Source organism: Cyprinodon tularosa, unplaced genomic scaffold, assembly GCF_016077235.1.
Source record: "Cyprinodon tularosa strain WSP-4 unplaced genomic scaffold, ASM1607723v1 ctg617, whole genome shotgun sequence".
In the NCBI taxonomy this organism is placed as follows: domain Eukaryota; kingdom Metazoa; phylum Chordata; class Actinopteri; order Cyprinodontiformes; family Cyprinodontidae; genus Cyprinodon; species Cyprinodon tularosa.
Window position 1 is genome coordinate 141,374 of NW_024039360.1, and position 19,758 is coordinate 161,131.

Sequence of the window (19,758 nt, forward strand, 5' to 3'; positions counted from 1 at the left end):
CATAATTATTTCAAATTAAGGTGTTTTAAGTTTTGTTTTAGCTGCATTAATATAAATGTTCTAAATAGCCATGAGAAATTACAACAGATTTCTGAGAAATTGTAATCTTACTCAGATCAGAGAAGTTGCTTTGAGTTACAAAAGGTGGCTGCTTACCAACCGGGCTCGCATCTACTTGAAGTGGCCCTTAATCACTATTAAATAAGTATGTTATACAACTCCAGTATGCCACATCATCACATCCTACATGTCTGCAAATGAGGAGACATCCATGGCTCCAGCATTGGATCAAGAACACTGCTCTCATTCCATCCCAAATATTTACCACATGCATAATGAAGATACATTTTCCTCCTGACAGAGGAACTGTCATAGTTAGATAAATCACTTGGGGAAAAAATTAGTTCTGACACGCAACAGGCAAGTATTATTAGGGTTTAATAGAGACATACATTAGAAATAAGAATAAGGAAAAAGTTATGGTGTACTATAACATCACAGCAACTACCTCTGCTACACAAGAGGAAAAAAAGGGCTTGTGATGTTGGTTTGTAGTTTTTTTGACTCATGCAGAATCACATGGAGAACCAGTGCATTTTAATGTATTATTTATAAAAGCAACAGGAATCTGGAAGAGCAATTATCCTTCGCCTTCTTATATACATGCTAGTCATCTTGATTGAGAAATATTCTCAGATATACAGCAACAAGTGTCAGCCCAGCCACCGGCTAAGATGCTCTCTATAACAAGAAGCACACTCACAGCAGAAAAACAGCAAAACCCCAGCAAAGAATTAACAGGCCTAACAGTTATACAACATCTCAAATGCATCTAAAGGTAAAGAGTCAACACATACCTGGCTTTTCCCTTAGCAATATTAAACATGCCATTGGACTAAGCTAAATTGGTGATCATCAATTTGATTCCCCAAAATTAATTTGGGACTATCCTTTGAATCCAGTGAATAGCCGTCAACTCAACTCAACTTAAGATAGATTGAATTCTTTAGCACTTAAACAAATTAATAAATGTAACTTTATTGATCTCACAGCAGAGAAATTAACTCTCTGCATTTTACCCATCCCCTTTGGGGAGCAGTGGGCTGCCAATGTGCAGCGCCCGGGGAGCAATTGGGGTTTAAGGGTCTTGATCAGAGACACAGAATGGCAGTCTGTGGGAGTGGGTTTGCAACTCACAACCTCAGGATTCAAGCCCTATGCCCTAACCACTAGGCTGCCACTTCCCCTTTTTATCTTTCAAAAAACGTGTTTCTCTTTGCATTGCAACAGGTAATGTTAATATGCACAGGCCTAAAATCTGTTATAAGGTAGTCTCTTTACGGTGTTCCTTAATGAAGCAAGTTTTGCTTTCAGTGGTGAGTGGTAAAAAAATGCAGCGCAACCCTGATGAGTATTAGTTCAAAACATTTCCCTTTGATGCTGTCCTGAAAAAGAAGGTAAAAAGTGGCTAAAAAACACATATCCATTTTAATTTGCAGGAACCGAAACTGACTTTTTAAAAGTAAACAAGATCAAAGTGAGCTTCAAATGTGGTCTGATTTAAAAAAAAAGTAGGAACACGTAAGAAATTGTATTTCATTTAGAATAACATGGAGTTAGAGAACTTTGGCCAGAAAAGAAAATCTGTATTATGGCCTTAACAATTCCTTACCTGTTAGTGCTTCTTATGGACAATGGGTAATTACCTACAGTAGGAATAGAGATGACACTTGGAAGGCACCAAAGCCCCATATTCACTCTGGCAATTAGATGTTAAGGTCCACTGAGCGGTAATGAGGCATCAGACACAGGCTAGGTAGAATGGTGTAAGTGCTGAAATGATTTTAAAAGAGAATATAAAAGAGAGAACAGGATTTTAAAGGATATAAAACCTAAATATATATAAAGGTGATAAACAGATTAAAGTAAATAAGGAAACGATGGAAAGTAAAAGAGAAGAAAAGGTGCAAGGCATGTTTTTTTGGAGGCTATAGGAGAAAAGGAAAGACTTCAGATTCTCCATTTCAAAGTCACTTTGCAGTTGACAGCTTAGCTGGAGGTCACTCACCCTTTTGGCTGTCTGAGAACAACAGGCACCCCTTGTAAAAGTGATATCTGATCTCAGCAAGATCATTTGAGCAGATTAAGGGCAAACTTGAGTAACATAAAAGATCAAACCCTGGCAGGTGCCGCTGGGCAGCAACAAAATAGATAGTATCTTTGCAACTCAGGCATTAGAGCTGCAGTCTTTAAAAGGAGATGTATGTAAAGTGTAAAACATGGAGTCAGAGGTCTAAAACATCAGTGGACTAAAGAAAGATAATAATCATACCGAGACACAAAATTTCTGCTCCTGCTAAAACATTTACACTAACTAGTCATTATCAAGTACAACAGAAACTGAGCTCAACGCATGGAAGAAACTCGATGTATGAGGAAACTGTAAAGGCAAATTGCTGAAGACTGAACTTGGAAAGGTGAAGAAATTAAATGCAAGTCACTGTAAATATCATCATTATTTTTTAATCACGGGTTGTAATGTGGACCTCTCAGCTCGTCTCAGACCTTTTCCAGTTATCACAACTATAAAATATTTATCTACGAATTTTCAATAGGGACACATTTAAAAAATACGGGAAAAATGGAACACCATGGCTTTACATTACATGAATAAAAACTTAACTTTCAGGTACATCAAACTTAAATTTGTTTACAGTAAGGTATACTGTAATTAAAAATCCCTCAAGCTTCTCTGTGCTGCTTTGGAATTAAATGTCCAAAATGGCTTTATTTTTTCCCCCTTTTGGTCTGCTAATTTTACCTGTTAATTTTAGCTCTTGGGTTAGTGTAGCTAAAATGCGTTAGAAATTTAAATAAAAAAAAAATCAGTGACATTAATACACCACACTCCACACAAACATCAGAACACACAAGCTTATCTTTAGCACACAGACTTGGTAACCTTTATCAAACTCTGGCTTCTCCTGTCACTGGGTGACCAATTACAGCCACTTTTATTATCCTCATACTTACTTTGTTACCATTCATTCTCTAGGCTTATTCTTACACTGTAGATAGGGAGAAAGCTTCCCATTCTTTGCCCACTCGTCTTTCTTCCTATACTCTTGCAAGACTTCCCCTTTATGCACAGCATATCTCAGGTCCTCGTTTTATCATCCTCCATTTTGGCCTCCACTACAAAATTTTCCAGAAAGAAATAACATTTTTCGAAGTTGCTTAAATCACTGTAAATAAAATTGGAAAAATATTTTCAAACATCATAAAAATGTAAAATTAGAAATAATTAATGTGTTTACCAATTTCTTAGCTGTTCTTCTGACTTTCTTTTGATATGGAGCTGAAAAATATAACCACCACCACAAACTGCCATGACCAGCACCAAATCAGTGCCAAGGCACTTTAAATGCCTGCAACTATATTAGCTGATGCTACTTAGCCATCAAGCAATTTAGCCTAGCATTTCTGCACACTCTACAGGAGAGAAATATCATCAGGAAAAGATGCAAATTTACTGAATCTAAAGGGCTCCAAAACCAGATATCTCTATTTACAAATGTCAAAATAACCATATTTTGGGTGCTCAGGTTATCAGAATATTAAGAGATTATACTTAATCATCCAAATAAGTGAAATTTGTCCTGGACTACAAGTGCTTAAATATATTATAATAATAGATGACAAATAAAATAAATAAATATAATAGATGACAAAAATAAATAAATGAAATAGTTTTTACATCTTCTTTCTTAACCGTTTTATATTTAAGCTTTTTTGATAGGACCAGAGTTTACATAGTCATACATGGCACTGATTTATTTATTCATATTAATTATTGGATTATGATTTAGTAAATATAGAATTCTAATTGGTATTTTCAGGGAAGATAAATCTTTAACATCATATGTCTAATTTTCTTTTCCCCCTCCGTCATTACTCTCATTGCCAGTAAAATAAATGTTGTGGTCTTGAAGAGCCAGATAAAATTGTGAAGACTTACAAAAATGTGCACCATATCACACTGACAGCACAGCAGCATATGGAGCCATATTCATTCTTATGATTCCCTGCTAGTCTTCGTGGGACCAGGAGGGTTTCCAATGCCCTCCACACTTGTGTCTTTAAGCCAGCTGCATTACATTTTCAACATGATCACACACCAGGGTCCCTAATTTCTCAATGGGATTTGAAAGCCCAACAGCGCTGCTGTGCATCAATCCTCATTTGGTGGAAAGTTCTTTTTTGGCATGCTGATTTGACAAATGCAACAGCATCAATAACAAAACAAGTAGACAAATCTCGCTGTCTTTTATCAAAGAGCATCTGAACATGATACAAACTGACAGCTCATATGATGCAACATCAGCACCACATGGAAAGAAAATGTAGCTAGACTGCTGTGCAACTGCAACCTAACATATTCTGATCCATGGCATTTATTTTATTAGTTCATGGTTAAATAAAAGTATTTCAAAGCTAGGCATTTTTCAACTTAACTATCAAATGCTGTTTTAAAGTACATACGTCCCAACACTCGTTACCAATTAAATGTATGATGTTGAAATTTGAACTGATAGAAGCCGAAATCATTAATATAAAAAAAAAGAAAAAGGAAAAAAAAATCTAACAAAATATGTCAGCAATACTTTAAGATTTTAACTTCAAATATCTTAAATCTGCATTTGATGTATACTTAAAAAGTGAAGAGGCATATGCCAGTTGCCAGTCTCGAACATAGTTTTGAAGAGTTCTAATTTGAAACTAAAAAAGTGTTATAAGATCTGTCTAAATTCAGGTGCTCAATTCTTTAAAGGACCAGGTCTAATGCGACGTCCTCCCATGAATTGAAAAGACTGTTTTGAAATTTGACAGTCTAGCTTTACCTAGCTGTTGCCATCCTTACCTCAGGGTGGGCTTACACTTTACAGTTGTTTCCCTTTTTTGGGGGGAAAGATTGGGAAACAATTTCAGAATCTTTTGGTGGATAGCTTCATCCTGTGCACTGTGTCATGTAGAGTATATAGGGGGCAGCAAGGAACAATTAGCCTCTAAAATCCACCTCCTATTTGGGAATCGGGAAAATCGAACATGTCTGAAATTCAGACGCCTCCAGTGAGGTGATCGTGTGTTGTATTCTGCTATTGAAGCAGAGCTAAGAGCATCTGCAAACTGATTTGCCTCAACTTTGCGCACTGTGCATGTGAAAAGAAGGAATATTCTTCTTCTCTAATTTTACTTCTTGATGGACGATTCTAACCAACAGCATCTCTCCCATGTGTCGTCTTTTGATGTACAGTGAGCAGTCAGAAAGCACCAGGTCAAACAGTTAAAGAACTGATACCAGGAGCTGTGAACTTTAAACCCTGCAGTTTTGTTGTATAGATTGAGCTGTAGCTGAGCACAATGATTTAATATATTGTACAGTGTTTGCCCATCCTTAGCGTAACTACTGTTATCAAGCAACCATGACATGGTAAACATAGAGCAGTAAAGCCAATAAATTGAAAAAGCTTTTCTGCATTTTTTTTATTAAACTTTGAGAAATTTGAGCAGTTATGTTGTGGTCATAGACATGTATTAGAGACGAATTAAAGGTATAGTGGAGAATTTTCACAAATTTTTGAAAAACCCGCTCTCTCCACAAAAATGCACAACCATGTAACCACTACCGAGAGGGGGCATCTATTAAACACATGCAAGAGCATGCACGAGGAGACATGGGCTCGTTTAAAAGTTGCTGTTTGCATCGCTCATACAAGCTTATTTTTACAAAAGAAGATTTTTAATTTTTCCACTCTGTCAGACTCAGCACCAGTAAGTGAAAATGGGGATGAGCATGAAGGACACCTTACAGTATGTAAACATATCTCCAATATGATTGACATTTGGAGGACCACTTATTCTGATGATCCACCCAGAAAATGAACATCCTCCACTATACCTTTCATTATTATTTTCCAGATGTGTTCTCCAGCTCTCCATTAAGACAAACAGGTTATTTTAACACTTGTGTGGCAACAATTACTTTCTATGCTAAATATTATAAAGGCTAGATATGAACAGGTTGGAAAGAAGTCAAAGAATGACCACTGGTGCTGATTGTCAGTAATTAATAAAACTAATTACTGACAAAAAAAAGGTACAAATGACATTTATTTGAAAGTTGGGGGAAATAAAAGAAAATAGAAAAAATACACTCTAGGTATTTGTAATACTGCAGGTAATTTTTTTCAGAATTATAGCACGCGAACAAAAATATAAATTTCCCTATTAATAGAAGGCAGCATTAAGCACTATCATAAGCTAAGATACACAACAGCAAAGTCCATAATTATACTGTCCATATAATTTGAAAGTTTTCCAGGTGCAATTGTCCATAACTGAGAGGGGAAGTGTAGTGTGTTTGTGGGAATTAATCTAATAAAAATGGAGGGGGACAGAGTACAGGCCACCACGGCCTCCTACCGGACCAGTGAGTAATGATTAGCAGTCTGGGTCTGGTTCATTCAATAGCTTGCCATCTTTAACAAAAGAAAGGTTCGCCTGGCTTGCATTAAATAAACTTGATTAATAAAATTCTTCAAATTGCAAATTGACTAAAGCTTTTGCAATAACTTCTTGTATACACAGATAAATAACATGATACGAACTACAGAATCAGATTAAAAAACAGCCAATAAATATGGTAGCATTAGCTGAAAACAACACGCTATCAACAAACATTTCAATTACCACACATATTGGCATCAGTTGCTACAGCCTGCCAATAACACCACCAGTTCACAGCTCTGTCTGCTTAACTTCAAGCTCACTGAAAACTGGCATCTAAATAATGAATAACTATAAATAAAAATGAGCTTTAAAGCAAACAATATAGAAAAGAGGAAAGCAAATATTGTTTGGAGTTACAAACCTGAGGCAGCGTGGTCCTTTGCTTCTCAGCCAAATCAGTTTGTTCACTGACTAATATAACACTGACACAAACTAAAGATTAAATCCCAGATATCATCAGTCTAAATCTAGACTAGACCTATGTTTAAATTGTACTCAATGGTGACAGCCTATGAAGTTTAAAAGCAGGGGCTTTGAATCAGGGTTTCACTCTTTTGTGAGCCTAAACAGCCCAGTCAGCAAACAGCTGGTAAGCAAACTGGCTGTTAGGTAGCTGGAACAGATAGAGCACTTTAGCAATTAAGCAACCTCATAAACCAAGCATAAACTACAGTTCTATTGCTACATTGTCACGTAAATACATCTAAAATGTTCACTTAGAGTCATACTTTGTTTAATATGTCAAATTTTACCAAGTTTTGCCTTTCTTTTCTTCCAGTGCCACTTCTATATGAACATTCTGAAATGAATTAATGGAGATGGAGTCCCAGAGGACATACCAAACTCATCGTTTAAATCAAAGAAAAGAGGACACATTTGTCAGCTCTATTTGAAAGAACCTTTGATTTTGATAAGCCACTGACTGCCTTGCTGTGACATATTTGGTCTATAAATGATCTTTGAGGGATGCAACCCCTGAATTTCAAAACAGCTATGCTGTCCCTATGCTTTATAGTGTGTAAAACGCAAGAGGAAGTTCGAGGGAGAGCAGAGCTTTCTTAGACTGTATAGAACAGATTTGCATAGCTCTTTCCCCTATTTGGTACTCTACTGTCACATCCTTATCCTGATTACAAGAAAGTCCACGAAAGTCAAATGTTTGGAAAGTAATTGTAAGTAATAAAGCACTGCAGCTCTCATATATAAGGTAAAGCTTTTTTAAATTTACAGCTAGGATGCAAAGAGCCTTAAACAGCCAAGTGATTAGATTAGATTAGATTAGATTAGATTCAACTTTATTGTCATTACACAGCTACCGGTAACGAAATGCAGTTTAGGTCTAACCAGAAGTGCAATAGCAAGTGCAGGATAACTAATGGTTCCATAAATACAGAACATGGGTTTCTACTTAATAAGTATAGAGATGAATACCATTATAAACAGAATCTTACTAATAGACAAATGTAATGTATAGATAGCTAGTGTTATGAACAAAATTTACAGCTGGATATGTCCCGAATATAATTTACAGGTGGATATTACTATAAAAAGGGTTTTTACAGTTTACAGATTACTATTTAATTGAGATAAAAGGGCAGCTAATAACCAGCTAATATAAGCCCAGCTAGAAGTAAAGTAGAGAGCAACATAAATTAGCAAAAGATAAAAAAAGACTAAGTAAATAGTAAGTAAAATTTTTAGCTTAAGTTTCTTATTTTACATGTACTTTCCACCATTATACACATCTGTTAAAGAGTGTTTCCAAATGTCAAACTATTTAAGTTATAACAAAATTTATATTCATAATTTATTAGTATTTATGAAGTTAAATCAAAGACATTAAAAAGTTTATTCTAATTTTTAAATGCTGCTGCTACCTAACCTGACGGTAGCCAGATTGATATCTGTAGAACCGAGTTCTATGTTATCAATCTGGGATGGCTGCCGTTCAGTCTGTCTGTGAAAAAGAGGGACGTTTAGTACAATACTTCGAGCTGCTTGGGTGACATGTCAGCTTGTACCCGCCTTCCATAATATGCTTTTAGCCAATTGTAGCTCCTTAAGTGTTTTTTTCAAATTTTTCCAAATCCTGTCGGAAGAAAAGCATCTTTTCCCATCTTTAAATGCTTCAATTGTGGTATCAATAGGTGATTCCTCCAGCATAGCCCTGTTTGTAATGCCCCGGCAAGCCCCTTCTGACTGTTGTCATTCCTACATGTCCCACCCCTAAAAACACTGCTGGCATGTCATTGGTCCGACCTGCTGGTTGTTTTGTTATTAGAAGGAGTCTTTCAAGATGGATATGTTGTGAGACTGAAAACTCAGATCTTGTGATAATCCAGCTTGCAGCTCAAGGTTAGTTACTACCAACACATTGATTAATTTATTTCACCCATCATATACTGTATGTATGTGTATCACAAATAAAAACACAGAAAACAGGATTAAATTGGTGAAAATCAGTAACAATAGCATGATTATAGCTCTCATATTTCAGTAAAAGTAATTACAGCATATTATTTTTTTATTAAATTGTATCATATAGAATATTTTCATTTATTCCCCATGTCTGAAAGGGACAAAAGGTCCAAACTATATGAAAAGTTTCCAAAGAAGATGTTAATCAAATTAAGAAAATATACTTTCTCTGGGGAGGATTGTATACTTTTTATATTTCTGACCTTGCAAGTCATACTGTATATATATCATTCACAGGCCATAGAGATATCTCAATAAGCCCTCTCACTTATCCACTCTAAGGTTAATGCACCGCACGTTTAGCAGTACTGTTAATGTGATGCGATCTCAAACGGCACTTCTAAGAAGCAAATTCCTGCACATTTACAATTGTGTAATTACAGGTTTTTTAAAAATCCCATACAAAGAGCTCTGGTACAAGACATCTACTCCTACACAATAATGACAGTGTAATGAATATTAGGGAACACAGACCTGTGAACCCAAGAACCATTAACGAACTACAGAGCTGATTCAAAGCTATTATGTTGTTATCTCTGTCGTGCAATAAGCTCTTTTAGCTCTACAGCTAAAAGAATGCGAATTATTGTTTTTCATCTTTCTTTTCTTATGCTTTACTGAGCAAACCTACATAATTATTGGTCTGAAGTTCCAACAAGCATTTGAATAGCAGAGAAAACATTTTCCAGTTTGTCTCAACTCTAGAAAATAAAACTTTATGCAGTTTTTTTTAAATGACTTACCAAAGCACTTATTTTGGGATTTTCAATATTTTTGTTGCCGAGTTGACTGGATGGAAACTGTAAATATAATTCCTCTGAATGCTCATCAAGTTCATTATTCATAATCTCTATGAAAATTCAGTGTAGTTTAGTTTGGAACCAATCACCTGAGTAAATAAAAAGGTGTTTAAGGACATGCAGAGAGTAGTTATACCAAGGAAAGGGTAGGGCAAAGTGACAAAAAAACAAGATAGCATATGGAGGAGTGGATCGATAGGAATACAATTAGGGGCATTCTCTATATGCCCTGTTTTCAAATCAATTGGTTTCAAAAAGAAAAAAGAAAAAAAGGTATTAAACAAGGTTTACGTGGCAACACTAAAACTTATTGTGACATGCTTGTCAAGATTTATGTGTTCGATTACAAGCTAATAATACAGGATAGGGAGAGGGGTAGCATTATTTATCTTTCTAGAAATCATCAGTGATGTCAAAGGTAGAGAACAGGAGAGCAGTCCAAAACAGTAGAGTAGTTTACAAAATTACTCATGACCAATAAACTTTTTCAAATTTTTCACATTAGTTGGACTTTTTGATCGACCAACACAAAGTATAGAGACATCACTAAGTGGAATAAAAAATCACAGGGTTTTTATTTTCCATTTCTTTTTTTCTACAAAAGGAAAAAATAAAATAAAAATTGCAGTCTAAGTTTTTATGTGCATATGCATATTTTTTCTTCATTTAAAAAAAAAAACCACATTAAACGGGATTACATATCATGATTGTTTTCCTTCTACTTCACCACTAAGCCAACTGTGTGTCAGTGTATCAGTGCTAAAGAACCTTTTTCCACCAGGGCAAAATCGGTTGTCACAAAAATTCAGTTAAAAACATGAAAAAATATTAATTTCTAATTCAATCAGCGCAGCAACAACTAACGTTAAGATATTTTATGAAATAATCTAATAATTTTAGTAAAGCTGCGATAGTCTGGCGACCTGTCCAGGGTGTACCCCGCCTCTCGCCCATTGACTGCTGGAGATAGGCACCAGCACCCCTCGCGACCCCACTCGGGACAAGCGTGTAAAGAAAATTGATGGATGGATGGAATTTTAGTAAAGGGAACTGTAAACCTTTATTGCTCAAACAACATATTTCCTTATCAAAATAATGTTACATTTTCTTTATTTTATGGCTATTTTTAAAGATATTAACGTTTCTCTACTCTGCAATAAGACATGTTTTTGTTGTAATTAGCCAAATTGTGCAAATAAGTGCATTTATGTCCACTTTTAATTGGCTCCTTGACGTTTTGGTCCCGTTTATCATGAGATTCCTGGGAAAGGAAACGTAATAAAAAAAAAAAAAGAAAAAAAAAAATTGTTTTTGTTGTACTTAATATTTTCAGATTTAAAATTTGGATTTGAGGACATGGAATTAACTACCTGTGCTGGTGGATTAAGTTTGAATTATTCTTGTACTGTGATCCTTGGCCAATAAAGGGTAACCCCAGTTCATCACATATTGGACCAAAGGATGTATTTCTGATTTTTTAGCATATTAAACAAAAGAAAAAGTGCAAGGGCTCATGTAGAGAACCAGCTTAAGCCTTTAAAATATTTAGGAGCTGTGGGAGAAATGCTGAAATCAGGCATTTGGCTTAAATCAACCATGAGAAACATACCATCATTTAGATACATAATTTTAAATTCACATCATCAATTTCCACTCCGCAAGGCACACCTGCGTTTCCTGGCTCTGATTTTCCAGATCACTCACTGGATAGAGAATTGAGATTATTCCAAGAAACACAAGCACACACACAAACTCACACAATTGTGCTAAATTACACAATTTAACAGCATCCAAATTACCTAAAATACCAGATGTGCCACTCCTACATAATGGCTCCCTGTAGGTGTTGCCTTTCCACCGTGCAACACTTAACCTTGAGCTTTATCTGATCAATAACTTGTTATTGGTCCCTACCCGCCTCTTCAACTGCTTGTCAAACCTTGACAAACTCAGCCTAAAACCCTACAGGCAAATCTGCAGGTAGATAAATACAGTAAAACTTTTAAATGGACACTACAGTAGCATTAGTAAGAGAACTGTGATTACTGGACCTAATAAGCTGGAGGCTGTAGAGGCTCTAAACAGTTATTCAGCCTAGACCTAAAATGTGAGCAACTCCAGATGCTATAATCATGCTGAGCATGGCCACATGTGCTATATTTAGTATTTGGTTCTGAGTACCTTTATTGAAAAGGCATTTATAGTCAATAATACATTTGTTGACAAGGACGGTTGCGTTTTTGTATTTAGAATCCAACGTGTATAAGAAAGGGGTGAAGAAAATATTAGAATGGTGACTTAAATTTTTTTTTTGAATGTTGTTACTTGTTTTACCCTCAAAAATGTATTATATTATGATACAACTTTCATAATTCATTTTATATTAAAAGTATGTTATTTTCAGTATCAGCTTTCCAACATTTCATTGTAAAGACGTAATGTATGTTTGCTGTGCACTGTGAATGGCAGAAGGTCAGTTTGTAGAGAAGTGTTAGTAAGGCTACTCGTGCTCAATTTGCTCCCGTACTATACATCTCACATAAACCTTTAAAAGCAATGGCTGTAGTTTAATACATTCTTAATAGTTAATATGATAAGAATATAACACTTTTCTAAGCTTTATATTCTGTAAGAGCTGGTTTTTTAGTATTTTAATTACCATAAATTCAACCATGCATCCATTGAGCTTGTTGCAAAACATTAGCACAGCAAAGCAGCTATTCATGTGTGTTAACGATCCAATAAGAATACCAGCAGATTAATTTCATTGCTGACAAATCGTGTGACCTTCAGGCCTCGTCCAAATCAGGCGGGGTTGAGTGTATATGACAAGTTTCTTTGTCAGTTAGGGGTCCCATCAAGATAGCTTTACTCGCCAAGAAACGGACTACATTTGAAAACAGCCTCTGGAGTAGATAAGTTTGAAGCCACCCCCCACAGCATCTCTACCATTATACCCCAATACGCATAGCTGGCTACACTATGCTCGCTAGCACTGTTTGAACTAGCAAGCCAATGTAACTCTCACCACCACTACTAAATTATAAATTACAAATCTTTATTGTGTAAATCTTGGCTCCAGCTTTCAATGGCTCCAGCCATTGAATTCTAAATAGTAAATTTTCAAAACACAAAGTTAAAAATGTTATGTTCTCTGATTATTATGATTTAATGAAACAGCAGAGAAGCCAATTATGAGGGGAAAAAACTTACGGAAAGCTGTGTAAAACTCATGAAGGCTCAGATGTTTGTCATTGTTGTAGTCATCATAACGAAGCAGGTCTTGCATGGTGCATTCCAAAAGACTGCTCTCCAGATGCTCCTTCATCGAGATCTAAGGTTAATATACAAAAACAAAAAACAAAAATAGGAATGTATCACTAAGTCCCTTAAAGAGAAAATCAACAAAAAGGACAGATGGCCAAAACTAAATGATTCAAAAGTCTTAATGCTTTTCACAAATTCCCCAATTCTTTAATTATTAATAAAAAAGGAGATACAAGCATTAAAGAGATCAAATAAAAAGAAATGATCTGTATGCAGTGGTAGCCATTCAAAATTTCCCCACTTTCCTTGATGGGCCCTTGGCTGGTCCCCTACAATTCCTTTTTAATCATCAATTTTTGTACTTAAATATTATTTGTCATGATTTGTGGACATTAAGATCTAAAGAGAAGCATCATCTCCTGGTCACACCTTGTAATTCAGTGAAAGGGTGGAGTCAGAGTAAAAAAATATGCATGCCCAGGAGAAGGCCAGTTGGAGGGGATTTTAATGGGAGTTGCAGGGGAGTAGGCTGCCATTCGGCTGGCGTTTGACTGGGAAGGGCCATTTTAAATGGCTGCTACTGTATGAAAGTATTTAATTTACTTCATAAATGTGTGTGTTCAGAGTTTGGTAATAACTGTTTATGGATTATCTCACATTGTTAGAAAGGCCCTACTTCTTCCTGCATCACTATCTTCCTCTCCTTTTTGGGAGAGCCATCTTTAAAAGTGGAACATTTTTAGAGAGATAAGGAGAAAACTCAGACTCTGTTTAACATTTGCAAGTTAGACTACCTACTACTGTTATTGTTGCTTTTTCAATACCACAGCATTCCCTACAAAAAGCATGTCTCTATGCAAGGAAAAACATAATGCTTGCAAGATACTGTTAAACTGTTGGCCTTATTCTAAAACGTCCACATTTGTATGAATAATAGCCAAAACCTTTTATAAAATATATATTAAAACAGATGGGTATGTGTAATTATCCTTTCGGGTTACTGAATTAATTAAATTGCATAAAACAATTAACTATTCAATTGAGATGTATAGAAAAGAAAATCTACAAGCTCGCTGTAGGATCTTTAATATTTCACAGAGTGTAAGAGGCAAGCTAGCCCCTAAAACAAGGAAGTAACAGCAGCCAAGCTTAGAAGTACAGCAGTGTTAGGCTTATTTTCAATATCTCAATGGCATGCAGCTTCAGAAAAACTTTAAACTCCACTATTGCTGTGTTTCTTACACACATATCATGCCAAGAAAGCACATCAAGTGAAGCGTGAAAATACTGTGCAGAAAGGGGTAGGCAGTTTGTAAAGGCGCTTTAGTAAAGCCAATAATGTCATGCATGCATTAAAAACTTAGACATCAGCAATAAATACGTGGCAGGCATCCTCAGAGCATAAGAGAATAGTTTAAACTGAACAGATCAATTTTTTTACTTTTATGGATACTGTTTACAGATGACTTGATTTAGAATTGTATGTCTACATTTATAGAGTCCTCTACAAGACAAATTATAATTATGCAATTAAGAATTGTACTGACAGTGGTAACATCTTACTGATTAGATTTAGGAAACTGTTCATTAAAATGTGTAAATCTGCAGTAAGGAATTCCGCAGGGATTAGTTCAAGTTCTCATTTTAAATCTAGATATTTTTATACTAGATTCTCATTTGTAAAAATGTCGCCACAGGATATTTCTTAAGATAGACATGTGAATAGTATGTCTTTCAAAACAGAATAATTAAATAATTAAAGCAGAACTGAGAGCGGTTACAAAGACCATGGAAAAAAAAAAAAAAAACTTAAATACTAATATTCCAGCGAGCTGATAGATTTTCTTTTTGTTAGCTGGAAGGCATAAACAATGGATAATAATTTATCAGTCATCTTAAATTTTATAATTTACAGAAGCAAGGTCATCTTAACTCTTCCTTGGAACAGTTTTTATTGATGTTAACAAAGTGCTTGTTTTGAGATCAAAATGCCAACAAAGTAATAATGAGGGAAGCTGAACTACATGCCTCATTCCTCTAGCCAGTAAAGTATTTAAGTATACCCCTTCTTCCCCAGTAATCTGCTTTCAAATGGTTTCTTATGGAGCTGCACATGTGACATGGCAGATTAAAGGATGTGACAAACTTTTTATCTGGGGTTGCCGCCCGGAGCCTACTGCAGCCATATGTTCACTGTCAGACCAGTCTGCCCTTAGGCATTTGAATAATACATCTTCAAACCCTAAGTAGAACACTTCAGCCTCCAACATTATCTGTGACAAAAGGCAGATTCTCGAGGAAAGTCAGTGAGGAATGATGACTGCAATTCCACTTTGATCCTTAAAAAAGTCATCTATACAAAGCAGAATTCATGAATTCCTACATGATAAGAATGTCTTATCAAGGGATTTTTCAGAAACATGCCAGCTTTACTAAATCTTTTAATACAGATCTGTCATAAAAGGGTGTAGTCACTTATTTTCTTTCTTTGTAAATCGTAAAAACTTAGCTGAACTTGTTAAAATTTCACATCCAAGCAAAAAATCTGTGTTCTGTAGCTTTTATGGCTATTTATAACTGAATCTTATGATTTTTTTTCCTCTTAACAACAAGAAACATTGCAGCTCATTAGTCTAATCTTGCTGTCACCCAAACCTGACAGAGAATGATCTCTTTTGCTTATTGAATGCAAAATAATCATCGCAATTTAAAAAAAAAAGGGGTATATCTTATTAAACACCTTTTCAAATATCACTGAAAAGGTGGAATTTCCAATAAATGCACCTCTTTTTTGTTAAAACATAGATAACACACATCTCCTGAAAAGAACATAAAATAAGTTTGAGCAGCATGGTACACCAACGCACACACCCAGAAAATCAGACTTAAATCACTCTCTCATAAGCCGACTAAAGGAGCCTATAGAAGCACCTGCATTAAATAGAATAAAGCTCCTCTTATGGGGGTGTATAGGAAAGGAAAAAAAATAACAAATGTAATGCTTTTTACTTGGACTGCCAACCACAGCAGGAGGATGTTTACATTTTAAATTGGACTGTTAGAATGGATGTCCTGGGTTTTCTCCATCAAATCAGCAGACTTGATATCACTGCTATTTTGATAGAGCTGATCATACCATGCCGACTGAAAAAGTCAGCATGGTATTTAATTTTTTATACTAAGCTATTATTGTGTAAATCAGTTTGAAACCATTTGTTTTCATTTGCCAATTATGCATTTGGATGAAAGAAATTACTCAGAATTCCTTTTTGCTCAATTCTTGGACCACATGATTTCCGTATTTATTATGCACTCCCCCTCTTGACATACATCTTATTATAATCAATCCTGTTTGGGACTCACCTTTTCCAATTCATCACTAAGTAGCCTGCCGTCATTGTTTACATCCAAGTATTTAAACATTGTGTCCACCAACTCCCTCTTCTGCTCCATGTCCCTTTGCTGGGTCTGCTCTCCACTCCTCAGTAGTTTTGGTTGCATATCCAACAGGGTGCTCTTTAGCTTGTTGTACTCTGACATAGTGCATGCAGTGCCTGCAAGGGTAAACACAGACATGGATGAAAAGACATTTAAATAATCTCAATTACTCAAGCCTTTTGGATTGTAGCTGTAAATTGGATTTAATGTGCTAGTGTGTTTAATAGTGGGAATAGAAGAAAAAAAGAATTGGAGGGAAAGATGAAGTGTGTATCTGCATATGCATGTGTGCCATTTAGACCTCATCTGAAAAGATGAACCTTATATTTGCATAATTTGTTTCAGGGTTTTTGGTTGCAAAAACAATTACATGTAATCCTTGAATCCGCTTTGCAAACAAAAGGTAAATATTCTCATTCAGTGAATTTATAGTCTCAAACCATATTGCTGTTGTACTGTGGCTATAAAGCTTATGTTTCACACATTAATGTTTACTTATTTACATTTGTCTGCAAAGTATATGTGAGGAGACTAAGCAAAACATATGAGGCCTCAAAAAAATAAACCAGCAGAAACAGTGTTTGTATTCTGATGACTTCTAAAACTTCACTCAATATATTTGGCAAAATATGTCATATGTGAGGAGGAACCATATATACATCAATAGTATATAAAAGCAATGGTGCCATTCTGCAACACAACAGGGAAGCCATTGATCAGAGATACTGTGCAATGTTTTCCATAAAAGAACAGTAATCTAAAATAAAAAACCTTAAATTGAAAATGTAGGTGCAACACATTATGTAAATTACCTTTTGTCATGTATTTTCTTTTAGTTGTATTTCATTGCAAATTGTTGAAATTTGGAAAAAAAAAGTGTACGATTGGATAACTCAAAGGGTTTGAAGTTCTGCATGGCACTATACTATATATTATTGTAAAAAAGAAGATTCACGACTGAGACCACATGTCCTTGCATGACACCTTCCAACCACAGTCAGATTAGTAAACTGTAAATTAATGGATATTTGAGTCTAATTCCTCTGGCCAAGCATTCTTTTTAAAGTAGTGTTTACCACAATCAAAGTGCATCATAAGTGTCCTTGGGAAATCATTACCAATGTTCCAGCTGGGCTACAGCAGAGACCACCTCCTCCTGTTCTACTTAACCTTTTAGATTCTAAATGCGCATCTTGTTCTCATACAAACATAAATAAACAGTCTCCTTGTGTGCAGAATGTCTCTCACCAAAGGAAAAGGTTGAGGTCACCCATAATTAGGTCCTCAGCAACATCAGAAATATATAAATGGCTTTCAATAAAAATAAAAAACACACAAATATGTATATATGCAAGTCATGAATGACATAAACATGTTATTTAATGATCTAGTTTTCTGTTAGGTGCTATTAGACAGCCAAGTAAAAAAGAATATACTTTTGACATCAATAACTATAAAGATAATTACTTTCTTAAAGCTGGAAACTTTTAGGAAAAGAAATTCTCTAAGATCAATATCTACAATTTTTCATCCAACCAGAAATACCACATAGTATACCAGAATTCATTTACAAGTAATTTCTCATCTCCTCAAAGATATCCATTTTTAAGAGAGCTCATAAATATGTACATGACCTTAATTTGTAATGCCTGATAAATTACTTCCTAAAAGCTTCAGTGGAACCAACATCACCCAAACAGAAATCAAATGATTATTCTACGACAGTATTTTCAGTTAGGGAATAGCACTGCAAAAGAGCACAGCAATAGGGTTCAGCAATTTTCTGTAACAGAACATGATAGGAATAGAAAGTAAATAGAAAATGGAATGCCTCTTAAATCTGGTGATGGATTGCTTACAGAAGAAAGTCACACTACATTCAAAATGTGAGACAGCAGCTATGGTTTTAAGATGGACTTCTGATTTGTAATACTAATATTTACTTATCAAGTACATCAATCAAAGTGTTTTGCAGATGAGGATCAATTAAAAAAGGTAATCAGTCCAATAAATCTAATTTACTCCCATATATTTGTCCCTAAATAGATAGTATGTAGTGACACAAACAACACTGTTGACTTTTCTAAGACTTAAAAACCAATTCAGCAGAGACAATGCGTATTTTTTACTGCAAGGAGGCAGTCATGTCAAGGTCTTTGCTAAATCCATGCTCAATGTTATTCCTGTGAGGCGAATGAGGCGTGAGAAGGCTCAGATATTAGGGATCATCACCTGACCGTCATCTCTGTCCCCGTACCGGAGGGACAGAAATAAATTCACCTCCATGCCAATTTAGATCTTGTCATATAGGCAAAGTATTATCGTCTCCTTGTCCCAATCTTACTGCACTGCCTCAAAATTCTATGCAGCAAATAGCAAGGACATCAGAGAGAAAACTGGAAAGACTGTTTACAAAATGCTTAACAGAGTATGCTGCACCAAAATTTTATGACTAAAAGGGTACACGATTATTTAAGGATCCTCACATATCGTCCCTGAACCTGGATGTTACACCTGGGTGTTACAGTGAATTATGTCTTCACTGCATAGTACATGTCCTTTGACTCTGGCTTTCTTATCTTGCTCAGCAAAGCAGCTGCAGAACTGGCAGCAAAATATCAGTCTACATTATAGTGTATCCACCTCTTGATCCTGTTTCATTGTACAAGGGGGGACCTAGACCCTCTTTATAGGCAGTTTGAAATATTAGCTACTTAAGGGAGGATGCCAAAGCTGCTCGTACAATATACGCCCAATGTCCCAAAGAGGGTGCTCGTCCTCTGCCTAAAGCATCCACAAAACCCAAACCTTAGAAGTCATATCAAGGTAGAAAAAAATTAGCTGAATCTCAAGGTAAAAGATATCACATAACGGTGGTTAAAGAAAGCCTTTGTAGGTGTTTAGAATTACTTTTAATCCAGTTATACAGAAATATAGTTTGTAAATTAATGTCAATATCAGGTGTTTCAAACCCTCCAACTGGGCTGTTCCTTATTTAATAATTGCCATTTTTGTACTTTTAAATGTTTTATTGTTTAGTGCTATTACCACCAATGGTAAGATTATCAGCGTGGACCTGGCCCTTTTTTTGAGGCCAGTATCACATGTGAAGAAGCTGTTTTTGTGACGGGTTTTCTGTCAGATCAGCCTACCCCGTCAGACCAGCATACCCATCATCAATACCAGTTTACCCCTTTAGTTTTTT

The 19,758-nt window shown here is 35.5% G+C and overlaps 1 protein-coding gene across 1 annotated transcript in view; it reads right to left on the reverse strand.

Annotated features, from left to right (window-relative positions):
• Nucleotides 1–19,758, reverse strand: part of fstl4 (follistatin-like 4) — a 249,648-nt gene that overhangs the window by 78,126 nt on the left and 151,764 nt on the right. The window contains exons 5-6 of the mRNA XM_038307643.1: nucleotides 16,479–16,669; nucleotides 13,062–13,182 (exon numbers count right to left, since the gene is read on the reverse strand). Coding sequence (XP_038163571.1) covers nucleotides 13,062–13,182; nucleotides 16,479–16,669 — 312 coding nt within the window. The remainder of the gene's footprint in view (nucleotides 1–13,061; nucleotides 13,183–16,478; nucleotides 16,670–19,758) is intronic.